General features: G+C 38.1%; 2 protein-coding genes and 1 long non-coding RNA gene across 3 annotated transcripts; 1 reads left to right on the top strand and 2 right to left on the bottom strand.

Annotated features, from left to right (window-relative positions):
* Positions 1 to 50: 50 nt before the first annotated feature.
* On the bottom strand, positions 51 to 3,385 carry fosaa (v-fos FBJ murine osteosarcoma viral oncogene homolog Aa). The gene is made up of 4 exons (XM_046856674.1): positions 3,255 to 3,385; positions 2,390 to 2,599; positions 1,992 to 2,099; positions 51 to 1,895 (listed from the first exon to the last, which is right to left on the bottom strand). The coding sequence occupies exons 1-4, from the start codon at positions 3,336 to 3,338 to the stop codon at positions 1,227 to 1,229; spliced, it is 1,071 nt and encodes a 356-aa protein (XP_046712630.1). The 5' UTR covers positions 3,339 to 3,385; the 3' UTR covers positions 51 to 1,226.
* LOC124390623 lies at positions 2,093 to 5,366 on the top strand. The gene is made up of 3 exons (XR_006926789.1): positions 2,093 to 2,376; positions 2,467 to 2,610; positions 2,866 to 5,366. It is a non-coding gene; the product is annotated as an uncharacterized LOC124390623 (long non-coding RNA).
* A 5,572-nt stretch (positions 5,367 to 10,938) lies between these two features.
* Positions 10,939 to 13,500, bottom strand: acyp1 (acylphosphatase 1, erythrocyte (common) type). The gene is made up of 3 exons (XM_046855900.1): positions 13,341 to 13,500; positions 13,060 to 13,149; positions 10,939 to 11,291 (listed from the first exon to the last, which is right to left on the bottom strand). The coding sequence occupies exons 1-3, from the start codon at positions 13,392 to 13,394 to the stop codon at positions 11,076 to 11,078; spliced, it is 360 nt and encodes a 119-aa protein (XP_046711856.1). The 5' UTR covers positions 13,395 to 13,500; the 3' UTR covers positions 10,939 to 11,075.
* Positions 13,501 to 13,607: the final 107 nt, after the last annotated feature.

Genomic DNA, 13,607 nt, shown 5'->3' with positions numbered 1-13,607 from the left:
GGTATTAAAGTCTCATTATGTTTAATAGGAGAGCACTGATCACACTTTCACATTAATTGCAAGTAATTAAACATATTTTACGCATCCTTTGTTCCCGACTTGATTAGACTCTTGGCCAGTGTGGAGGGAATCCAGAACCAATCCCAGGAAAAAATGGGCACTTTTACACAGATTCCAAGTAGACATGGGAATGGGTGGCAGATTTGCACAAATAAACGCTGGATCCAAAGAAGATGCCCGGATAAAAATGTGTATGAGGAGTAATTTAACACAATTGAAAGGTGTATTCAGAGCTGATCATAAGAAATTTAGATATGAGGGGTGCTTTTACACATTCAAAAGGTGGATCCAGAGCTGATCCCAGGAAAGAATATGTATAAAGAGCACTCTTACATCATTAATCCACCTACAATCAATCATAGGTGGAGTTAGGAGGAAACGAGAGAACTCAGAGGAAATCTGCATAGAGCCAACTCATACCACATTGCATGAATCTTTAATGTGATTATTAATTCATAAGAAATCAGTGCTCATTTAACTCTTTCCCTCTGATGCACAAGTCGAAAGATTTAGAAGGTAGAAAAATAAAGTATCATAAAATACATTTTGATTGATATACCACTGGATGTTTTCATGGAAAACTCTAAACATTATTAATGATGTCATAACACAGACTGCATGATGACACTGAGGTATGTAAGAACTGTCAAGAATATATACTAAAGCACAACATTGTGAAGCTATTGCCATCAAAAACACAAAACGGCACAGCGAACAGTGCACAATATAGCTTACAGAAGACCTCACAGAAGATCAAACAGATATAAAACTCTTACATACATATACACATATATATATATATATATACACACACGTACACACACACACACACACACACACACACACACACACACACACACACATATGTGTGTGTATGTTTCAATATTCATAAATAATTTTATATTGAATCTGCACATGCTTTATGCTTTTTCAAATCAGAACATAGTTCATAACTGTCCATGGATTAGGATTTTATAGAACTTCTTTTCATGCTCTTAGCTACATCAAGAGTATCTGGAAGTGGGTAAACTATGATATTCTGGGTCGCATTGCACATTTCGTGGATGCTGCCAGCTTTTACATCAATACCACTTTTCTTAGATATCCCAACACAGTGATATCTAGTAATTAAAACTGTGAAACCCTCCTTTTTTTTTGAAGTATGTTTATAATGCCAGGAGTGTGGGGGAGTTTAGAAGATCCACATTGTCGGATTTGGGTACCCCACCTTTGCAGCCGTCCATTTCCTCAGTCAGACACTCCAGCTCTGGACAGGCAAAAGTAAAGATGGACAGGTAGTTGCTGCATGTCGGGGTGGAGGCACTCACCACAGGAGTGCTTAAGGGCTCCAGATCATTGGCCACAGACTTGTACAGTGTTTCCCAGTCTGTGATGCCTAAGGAACCGTTGAGGTCAATGTCAGGGACTGAGCGTGCTTTTTCCACAGAGATCCTTTCTTCATCCACACTGCCAAGAATATTTTCCAACAACTCCTCCTTGAAATTTAGTGACGGCTCAAGGTCGCACAAACTGACCTCTGCGCTGGAGCACAGCAATATATTAGAGTTGCCTGAGATAGCTGTGGGTGGAACTAAAGGGGTCTCCAAGTCGTGTAGAGAAGAGGTGTCCTGTCCACCATCCTCTGGAAGTTGGCCAGATATCTCTGAAGAAGGAAGAGGTTGGGGAGACTCTGGGAAAATGCTCTCCAGCTCTTCAGGCAGCTGACATATAGGCTTGTGTGAAGCAAGAACATATTCAAGTCTCTCTTTTTCTTTTAGAAGATTCGCTATTTCTGCCTGCAAAGCTGCTTTGTCCTCCTCCAGTTTGTCTGTTTCCTATAACGGATTAAATGAAAACCAGAAGGATGACTGATTACAGGGAGAACTGATAACATTCAAAAAACTGTGCAATGCATTAACCTTTCAGCTTACAGCCTGCAAGGTGTCCGTGAGCTCTCTCCGTCTGTTCCTGCACTTTGCTGCAGCCATTTTATTTCTCTCTCTCCTTATTCTCTTCTTCTCCTCCTCTTCTGGTGTGAGCTGCTCGGTGGGAAAAAGACAAGATCGTAAGAGATGATGGATCTAACCCATTTCAGCTGCAAGATCTTCCATTGGCAATCCACCTTCAGGAAGACATTAATCTTTCTCCGCACTGCGACTATAAATAGACTGCTATGTTATTGTTGTAGACACACTGTGAAGTGAATTTAAAGTGGATGTGCCCGTGCTAGGCATCATGCCATGGCGCAGCTCTGATGAAAACCTGATTGAGTCTAACTCAAGAACAAACAGCAGGCTTGGACATAGCAATCTGACCGTGAGTATCTTACCTGCTCGCCTTTTCCTTTCCTGGTGGTGTTTTTCGCTTTGGCCCCGCTCCTCTTGGCTGCTGTCTCTCTGGTTTCAGGTTTGGTCGCAGACGGGGAGACGGACGTGATGATGGTCGGCTGCACCATCCACTGCAAATCTGGACTGGTGGAGATCGCAGTTACTGTGGGGACAAACGGAGCCGCGGGCGCCTCAAGATCCGACCCTGGGCCCTGCATTCAGTGTAATAATGTAGCTACTCATTAATCATATAATCATACAATCAATGTAGTGCACAAAACAGGTGCAACATTTGTCTTTTTTTTTTGCTTTATTGACTTATATATTAGAAATCTTTTGCATGAAGATCAATGATCATGATCTATGAATGAACCTAGGCATGACGCCGTTTCTTATAGGCAGAAGTCTTTCTTTAAGTTGCACGGTGTCCAAAAATAGTCTGATCAATATTTGACTTTTCCATTGTCGCTGACGTCAGCGCTGACGCAGAGCTGCTGCGGAGTCTCCACACAGAGAACCGCTGCAGAGCCACTTCAACACTGAAGCACGACAAAAAAACCATTTAAACCCATTTCTGACATAATATCAACAAGATGCATTCTTATTATAACCTAAACAACGCCGAATAGGATGTTCATTGATCCCCAAATTGGGTGATGATCAGGGTAAAAAAAATGATTTTGAATTAATCATAATTTGATATTAAAAAAAATATCCCCCAAATATATGTGCTGTCCTGAAGATCTGATCCTTTTCATGAAGAACTACCAGACAGGCTTGTCATTACCCTCATTGCCTATCAGGATTGAAGCAGCCTACACCATGATTATACTGTGTTGATGCTTAATGCTCAGGGATGTTGCCTACCTGTGTGGTCTCCATCAGCTCCCCGGCAGGAGATGCAGAGCTGCAGCGTGACACAGACTCCACACCGGCTTTGCTAAGGATCATTTCTCCACGTAGGCACGTTTCCAGAAGAAAGAAAGGGAAAAATAGGATCCAGGGATCCGATCTGTCAAGCCTCGCTTCCCTGATTCTAGTCGCCCTTTTCCAGGTTTATATATAAACCTGGTCACTGATAACCCTGCTCTACAAGCCCCGCCCTCCTATATATTCCCTCAGAATTTTATGAATGAACCGAGGATGTACCATTTTGGGCTGCGGGGAGCATCTTTTTTTTTCTCAATATAACAACGCACCTGCATCGACCAACCTATACACACTCATACTACATTTAATACCTAAGATGATTTGAAAACAAAAATATATTATTAAAATATTATAATTCTTTCTGCATTTTGCTGTGTATTTCCCGGACTGTATTGGACCCTCCTGAAAGAGAACATGTGCAACATGTTCATTCATAAAATACTGATGCGCCCCAAGTGCTCTAAAAGCCAACGCATAATATACAATGTGAATGAACTATGAAAAATGGTATAATATGTATTTAATTAGTTAAGTTAGTTTTCTTAGTGGCTGATACGAGCATATTTGCTCAAGTTATTAGGTCATTTCATTGTAAATGAATCTTGAATGAGAAATTCGGATGTGTACCTTGTAAACAATAATACTGTAATCTCTTAAAGCATTTATACATATAAACTTGAGTACTACGTATATTTAAATGTGTGCAAACAGTATTAGGAAGCTTCCTTGCTGCACTGCATCTAATTGCAATTCAGCTCTAGCCTCATAAGCCAGTGGGATGCCAGGCTTCTTAGTTTAAAGTAGAAATTTTTTAGATTTGGCAGGTAGAATAACCGTGAAATAAAAATTAAAATTAGAAATAACATTTTTGCACGTGTATTGGAGGTGGAAGTTTTTCTTTATCGTCGCTTTCTTTATAGTTAATTCGAATGCACGGAGAAGTGCTGAAAGAATCCAATCTGGCAACCCGGACTCATCTTGTCGATCGTTTCTGTTGCGCCCACGTCCTGTAGTGACGCGATAGCGGCGAACGGGAAGTTGACCATATAAGGACAGTGACGTACTGGGATTCCATTTTTGATTCCCTAATAAAAGTTTATACACAAGGATGTTCCTGCATGTTACTGAGGGGCAAACGTGGGATAGCTATGACATTGCTATTTTATTTTCCAAAGCACATTATGTAGTAGAAGATGTAATACGCAATTAGAAATAGTTTTTTCACTAATATAATATAATACAATATGATTTTTGAGGACTTGACATCTGTAGCTACAGTCAGTCTTCTATATTCATGCAGAGGTGGCACAAAGTGGCATTTAAACCACTTTAAATAGACCATGTCACCCCACTGCCATCAGTTCTGATGTCAAATAATATATTTTTTTAAATACTTCACTCACAGAAAAAAAAAAAAACTGTACATTTTATTAAAGAGCTGTAGCCTCTCAAAGAAACATTCAAAACAACAGTAGGTCCATGGTAGCATTAGGAGCCACATTTGTATAGTGAAGTAATGGAGTAATACTTTAAATGTATACTTATTGCACTTTTCAAGGTGAAAGTTAAACACTTAACCCTTAGTGATATAATGGAAAGGTATAGTTTTATACCCAAAAGTTATTACAATTCAGCAAAACGTAATACATAACATCTAGTGAATCATGAATCAATTGATCAAAGTCATGTATTACATATTTTATAATTTCAGTATCAAGAACTTCACAGCAACTAAAAAGCAAATATTGCAATGTTTTTGTGTGATCATTTATTTTTCACTACGTCTAATAACGCCTGGTTTCCACCCATTCATGTGCCCTTGACTTGAAAATGTTACCACACCACTGGTACTGAGAAGTCAAATTAGTAGCTACAGCATACCCACTGTGATCTCAGCTGTTCACCTTGATGTTAAACCAAATGTGTCACCTGGAACCATTTCTTTAATTTGGAAAAGAAAGCTGGAGATGTGACATATTATGTGCACCCCAATTAGTAGACAGTCTTTTTTTTACATAATCATTCGTACATACAGCCTTCTACCAAAAATCAAAACAAACATGAATGAACCTGAATGAACAACTTATGGTTATGTGAGGATTTTTAACAATTATTCTTTTCAGAACCATGTTAAATTGGTTATACTCATTAAAAAAGAATGTGTTATGTATTACATACAATCCCCTGTGAAAGTAATAGAATGGCAGGGCCAATTCATTTGTTTTTGGTTTACACTTTGCTTTGAGATCAAAATATAAATGTGCATCAATAGATACAAATGTTAGCATTTATAGCATATCCTGATATTTACATCTGTTAAATAATTTTGCACATTTTGCTTGAGCCCGGATATTTCTTTAAGTAATTAAAAATATTGGCACACCTGACTGTTTAAAAAATGACTCACAGAAAAGCAACCCATTTTGAAGCTGAAGAAAAAAAAACTGGAAAATTCATTAGAGCCGATACAGAGAAATTGGGCATAGCCAATGCAACACTTTGGAATGACCTGAAAAAGAAAGAAACCACCGGTGTGCTAATAACCAGTCACTGAACAGGTTAGCAAAAATAAAAAATACAGCAGCTCATGACAAACATTATGAGAGATGTAAAAACAACAATCAGAGACATCAGCATAAGATAACTTCAGAAGACAGGGGTTGATAACAAGATATAACAATTCACATCTAAGACAAGACATACTACTCATCAGCAGCAAACTTCTCATGAGTAGCAGAATCAGAAGGCCAGATTGTGATTTACAAAAAATATATACATAAAGAAATCAAAAGAAAAAAAATGTTGTGAAATCCAGAACATAATCTTATCAGTTAAGCACAGCTGAGGTAATGTCAGTACAGACTCAGTAATCTTTATTGGTGATGAAACTCATATTGATGACAGCAAACAAAAAAATATAAACTTCCATAGAAACATTCCATCTGCCAATTAACAGAGAAATTCATCTAATCTAATTTTCAGAAACTTAATCATAAAGCAATGCCAACAAAGCCCAACATATACACTGATAACACAGCAAAGCACTGTGGAAGGTGGAAGGTTTTAGACTGACTATATCAATTACCAGACCGTAGCCCAGTTCAACATGCATTTCACCTCCTGGTATGGAATAAGAAGAAAACCCCCCAAACAAAACAAAAAAAGTAATAGTTTGGTTACTTATATTAAGACTGTCAGTTCCAAACATTTTTCTCCCCTAAAAACGAGGGTGGTCTACAACCAAATGTGGTCTCTTTCATTTTTATGACATTCCTTATTGTTGCATTGGTTATGCCAATCCCTCTGTCTGACTTCCCCTCTTTATCACAGCTCTAAATTGTCTTGTTTTTCTCCAGTAGTCTTGATGTAAGCTTATATATATTTTAGCAACAAATGCAGTCTTTAAAAGTGCAACTGAAGGCTAAAACCATGAGTAATGGTTCATGATTCTGAGCTATTTTTTATATTAATTGATTAAGCAGTCAATCTAAAAGACCACACCTGGGTAACAAAAAACACCTTTCATTCACATGCTCATAATGAAATTTGGTGGTCTGACACAACATGTGCTCTGTTCTTAGTTAACAAATTCGAAATGTAATTATTAGGAAAATCTAATCTATCACCTCTTATTTATTGCTTGAACTCAAATATAAATGTGTAGCAAAAAAAAAAAACATGTACGTGTTGTTTCAGTACTTTTGGAATGCACGATATATTAAATATATGAAAAAAATATGTACTAACAATGTGCTGTTTTGGAGAATTAGTTCTATGTAGTCTTTTACCCTTACCACAAACATCATCTTGTCACACTGCGTTCTGATGATTGATTCTGATATTCACCAGGAGAGTAAACATTAGTTACTTTCTGGAACTGAGCACCAAATGCTTCAGTTGTGTAGCCTTTAGTGTATAAGTTGTTGCATAAGTTTGTGCGTGAATGCAGGCAGTTTTGTTGTTCAGAATTGAGCTCAGATTATTGTGTAAGTGAGGAGTTTCTGTACAAGTTCTCCTCATGTCCATGTGAGTTGCCTCTGGGATTTTTCAGTTTGCTTCCTTTTAAAAACATAGCAGTAGCTGAATTGGCTAAGCGAAAATTGCCCCTAGTGTGTGCATAGTGAACTGGGATTTAATTCAGGGTGTATTCACACTTTGCATCTGGTGTTCCAAGGATAGTGTGTATAACCACCATGACTCTAACCAGGATAAAGCTGAAAATACATGAATGAATAAATAAAAACAGCATTTGCATTGTTTTCAGAAGGTAGTTTTAACTCTCATTTGCTATACATATATAGCGTGCAGAATAAATTCTGAGGATCTGATGATCAAAACTGCAGTAAAGACTTTAGCATGACTTTTATTCTCAAAAGCAAGGGTGTCAAAGTGGAGAACCGTAGAAATGCAGGGTTTAGAGTTCCACCTTATTTAGCACATCTGATTCAGCTCATCAGGTAATTACCATGGCATTCATGAGGCAAATTGGGTGTGCCAGTGGAGGAAATAAACACATATCGATGCACAGCTGTTTGCCCTCCAGGACCCAAGCTTCTTGACGCACAAGAAAGATGCAACTAAGTGAAATTCACCATCACAACTATGACACGTTTGAGGCTTGTTTTTTGGAGCAAATCTCCCATTTTATCTCCCACATGTGCTCCAGTAGCAGTAGTTAGAGTACAGTCGGTGAGCCAAGCATCGCAAGAGCTTTTCGAAATTGACTTAAAATTATACATGGTGGAAGGTTCCATATGGGTGGCTTGGATTTTTGAGCCTAGAAAAAAATGATAGTGTACAAGACATGCAGCCAGGCTTGGATTGGGAAGGAGAGAGGTGGAGGGGGAATAGTCATTTCCTGGAATGTTTGGCTCTCTCACAATAAGTCTTTTCATTCTGGAATCTAGGTACTGGGAGGGTCCTAGACCAGCTGGTCAATTTAGACATGAAACATCATGGAAGCAAAGAATTATGGCGAGGTAGGAATCTGCTACCAGCATACCAATATGAGTGCAATAAAATGTATTGTGTGAGCTTGTGCACTGAATTGATTGTTTTTTTTGGAGACCCATGTCTAGCCTCTGTGCATTTGTTTTTCTGTTTTGTTACTTTATTACGCCTTAAAGTTTCAGTTTATTGTAAGGTGCTGTGACCTCCCCTTATAGGGGTGACATTTTATTTATTTATTTGTTTTTTTTTATTGCGGTTATATTATATTATATATATATATTTTAATTTATTGCAAGTTGAAAACCCTATAAAAAGTTCAGTGCTTAAACATCCAGAGCCATAGTTTGCCAGCTACAGGTTTACATTCTTCCCTTTTTGAAACCACATACATTTCCTGTTAGTTTTACTGTAGTTACTGGAGAATTTGTGGTGGTTGCTGAATAATATACTTTAAGAATAATTACTGAATAATTATCTGGGGCCAACAGTACATGAAACTATGTTTTGCTTGTATGATAAAGAGAGTGAGATCCAAATGGTGAGCTTTTGCCATTTATCAGAATTAGATGTTTGTGTTTTTTCTTTTATATATATATATATATATATATATATATATATATATATATATATATATATATATATATATATATATATATAATCACTGTGGTCTGTCCTGAGAACTTCCAGAGCATACAGTGGTGCACACTGATCAAACCTGCAGACTGAAAATACAATAGCTTACATTATGAAATACTCTAGTGATCAAGAATTTGAATTAGTATTCATTATATGTTCACCAGTTTTAGATTATGGCACTATATTCCTTAATGCATACTGGGAAATATTCTCATTGGTCACATGGTACTCAGTGCTGGATGAAAATATGAAGAGCTACAGCTCAGGAACTCAGTATTTTGAATGTCTTGGAAAATGAAGATATTTAGAAATGTCATTCCAGTCCACTCCAGAGTACAGTGCACACAAACACTCGCATCCCAATCCGGGTACCTCTGCACAGAGTAATGCAAGCTCAGGCTCAAACCAGAAACTTTAGAGCTGGGATTTGGCAGTGAAACCAACTGTGGTTCACTTACTGGAAAATCTTCACACAGGTGACATGACTGTGGTCTTTGTGGGCAAAACTGTAAACGCATTTTCATTCTATATTTTATACTTCAAAAGCATTTGATGCATTATATTTACTCGTTTCCTACCACCAGCAAAACAGCTTCGTTGTTAAAGCAGTTAACTTAAAAACACAAAATCCTTAGAAGGACCACATTGGATTCAGAACTTGGATACATCACCAACTTCATTGTGTGCAGGAACATCATACCGCAAAACCATAATCAGCATGTATTTTAAAGAAACAGCCGCTCATTTCATTTCTTGATTATCTCTATGAAAGCCGTTGCTTGAAAAGCATTTCACCATCATCATACGATGGTGTGAAAAAGTGTTTGCCCCTCTACTGATTTCTTGGGGTTTTTTTTGCATGTTTGTCACACTTTAATGTTTCAGATCATCAAACTAATTTAAATATTAGTGAAAGATAATACAAGTGAACACGACATGCACTTTTTAAATGAAGGTTTTTTTTTTTATTATTAAGGGGAAATGCATGGCCCTGTGTGAAAAAGTGTTTGCCCCCTGTTAAAACTGTGGTTAATCACACCTGAGTTTATTTCTCTAGCCACACCCAGGCCTGATTACTGCCACACCTGTTCACAATCAAGAAATCTCTTAAATAGGACCTGCCTGACAAAATGAAGTAGACCAAAAGATCCTCAAAAGCTAGACATCATGCCGAGATCCAAAGAAATTCAGAAACAAATGAGAAAGAAAGTAACTGCATGTTGTGTTCAACTGTGTTATCATTTACTAATATTTAAATTAGTTTGACGATCTGAAACATTAAAGTGTGCAAAAAATTTATCTGGAAACACTTTCACACCACCGTATGAGGATGCTGAAATGCTTTTCAATCAACAGTTCTTTTTTACACCACTGTATCCCATTCATAATTGACAAATTTATACATTTATGTTCCTAACCTACTTATTATCCATTGTTAAAAGTGCTTACAAATATTATTGAATAATGACGTTTCTCCTTCTCTATAATTTACCTATACTACTTGCCTACTGCCTATTGTTCACTATTACATTTTAGATCAATGCTATCTGCTCATATGGAGACTACTTTAGTTTGCATTGTACTGTACAGTACCGAATGGCCTTCGGACTGTGATGTCATGGCCAAAAAGTCTCTCCCAATTACATTAACACCTTAAGATGTGAATATCAAGAAATTAAGGTTTAATTGTTGATCTTAATCTCAAATTTCTATGTATAACAAAAGACAAAAATGTGCCTTGTCATTCCAATACTTTCAGATGGGACTATATAAAGGAAAAATAATGTTATAATATAGCCTCAGTGAAAACTCCTGTCTCACCATGCTCATGATGGATTGCCCCAATCTTTAAAATCTGCAGATATGACACTCTTTACCGATCACTGGGACCATTGTGTGGTTTCATAAGCAAAAATAGCTTTGAAAGCAAGAATCAGCTTTGATCAGTTTTCAATCCCAATGATCTGCTCTGCTGCTTGTTCAAAAGTGCTAGCATGATGCACATACTATACAACAGTAATTCAGAAACATCATATAGAGATGATGTATGATTTATTACTGCATATGTTAAGTACAATCAAGGCCTTCATCGGAGTGTATTTTCAGTGTAACAGGCAACCAGCTTCATCTCAAATATCTTTATATTACAAGTCCAGTAGTTTACTGCACTGATTAGTGGACAACTTTGAAATCCTTGAACTCCACGTTCTCGATTTCCTTCTCATTACTGAAATCAGCTTTAATGATCCGGGACTGTGGACTGCCGGTGGTCTTGAGCCACTCCTGCATCTGCCTGACTTTAGTTGCAGGGCCTTGGAGCTGACCCTCTACCGTTCCAGCCGAAGTGTTCTTCACCCAGCCGACCAAACCCAACTTCTTCCCCTCAGACTGAAAACATACAGATTACAAATCATGTTCATATGAATTCTTTCTTTATACCTGTGATTCTCAAAGAGAGAGCCCCCAGAGGTCTGTAGAACAAAGACATGCATCTGTATTCTATATACACTCCTGAACAAAATCTTAAGACCGGGGGAACCTTCCTAGTATTCGCATTTTGCGCTTGTGGATTATAACCAGGTTGTAAGAACTTCTTCAAAATAGCAAAAGAAGAAACAAGAGAAAGAGACAAAAAAAAAAAAAATAGAAATTAGGCAATTTATTGAAAACTGCATTTAAACTCAAACAGGCTGTTCATCAGATAATCAAAAGTTTAAGACCACAGACTTTAAAATTAAAAATCTTTACAAAAAATGTGGCTTTAATGTTATTGCCCATCAGACAGTCACAATGTCATGATCTCCTGATGGCAAAAAGCAAAAAGGCTTTCTGTTTTTGAATGTGGCAGGATTGTTGAGCTGCACAAGCAAGGGCTCTCGCAATGCGCCATTGCTGCAGAGGTTGGACGCAGTAAGACAGACATCTTCAATTTCTTAAAGATCCTGAGTTATGGGAGAAAATCTCAAGTGGTAGACCCAAAAAAATGTCACCTGCACTTAGCAGGAGGATCCGACATCTGCGAGAGAAGGGTTTAAAAAACAAAAAAACCCTCTCCGAAAGCCATGTCTCCTCCCACACCACAAACATGCCCGTTTGGAATTTGCAAGTGAGCACCAAACATGGGACATTAAAAGATGGAAGAAAGTTTTATTCTCAGACGAGAAAAAATTGGACCTGGATGGTCCTGATGGCTTCCAACGATACTGGCATGACAAGGAGATCCCACTGAAGATGTTTTCTACATGGCACAGTGGAGGAGGCTCCATCATGATCTGGGGTGCTTTTTCCTTCAATGGGAAAATGGAGCTTCAGGTTGTGAAGGGGCATCAAATGACGGCTGGATATATGGACATGTTGCAGGAGGGGCCTAGTCTGTGTGCTAATGACTGGGTCTTTCAACAGAACAATGCTCCAGTTAACAACGCCCACCTGATTAACGACTTCTACCAGGATAATATACAATAACGCTGCACTTCTGGACCATCCTGCATGTTCCCCTGATCTAAATCCACTTGAATGTTTGGGGATTAATGGCAAGGGACCTTTACAAAAACACACGTCAGTACCAGACTGTGGATGCCCTTCGTGAAGCCACCACATGGAGCAACGTTTCCACCAGCCTCCTGGAAACAGTTGCACCAAGCTGTTGCCTGTTTGAGTTTAAATGCAGTTTTCAATAATTTGCCTTTTACTTCTTATGACATTTTGAAGCAGTTCTTACAAACTGGTTATGATCCTCCAGCACGAAATGCAAATACTTGTAATGTTTCGCCTGGTCTTAAGATTTTGTTCAGTGTGTGTGTATGTATATATAATCATGAATAATATGTGAAACTCTACACCATTATCTACGTTATTTTACTGATTACTGAGTTCTCTCAGCTATTAGGCGGTAAATAATGTCTATTTGAACAGGTTGTGTTCTGTCAGTGGAAAGTTCAGAGCAAATTCAAGCTCTAGGACTCTCAGGAAATGGGATACAACAATGTTTTGTTTTTATTAACAGTTGTATAAAATCCCTGTTGAACTGCCTCTACGCAAATACATCGTATACAACACTTATAAAAGAAACCTGTACTGAAAGGATCTTTGTGACAGAGATATATATGGTCTATATCAATGAGAACAGCAAGAAATCCCACATCATGACCCTTACCTGAGTATATTTTCGAAAAAACACTCCCTGGACCCTCCCATATACTTCATAATCTACTGACAGCAGCTGCTCCGTGGACATGGTCACAGTCTGGATGGGGGATAAATGTTTCAGTGAAACTCGTCTAAACGCCGGCTAATACAACATGCTAATAGCAGGCTAACGTCACAGCAGTCTGCGATTTGGAATACGTGCTTGCTAATGCTAGCTCCTGCATTACAGCTAATCATGCTGCTACGGACGACCATCCCGTTTATACATTTTTAAAATTAGGTTTCTACCTTCCAGAGCAAAATGTATAAAGAAAGCCTTGGAAACAGCAGAGATTTATTCATATGGAGATGAAAACATCCTCCATTCAAGGTCACGTGGTGTTCGGTTATGGAAACGTACTGACAGGAGCCGATAACGTAAGAGTCGATTCTTCATTTGCAATCAACTGGGAATCGAGTGTTGGGCTTCGGATCGTTAGAGCCGAGTGCACAATTTGCAGGTGGAAGCAAATCGTCAGTGTTGGATCGTCAGGACCAGCAATGCTTAAAATTAGG

Source organism: Silurus meridionalis, chromosome 8 (genome assembly GCF_014805685.1).
Source record: "Silurus meridionalis isolate SWU-2019-XX chromosome 8, ASM1480568v1, whole genome shotgun sequence".
NCBI lineage: Eukaryota > Metazoa > Chordata > Actinopteri > Siluriformes > Siluridae > Silurus > Silurus meridionalis.
This window is presented reverse-complemented; position numbering and strand designations above follow the sequence as displayed.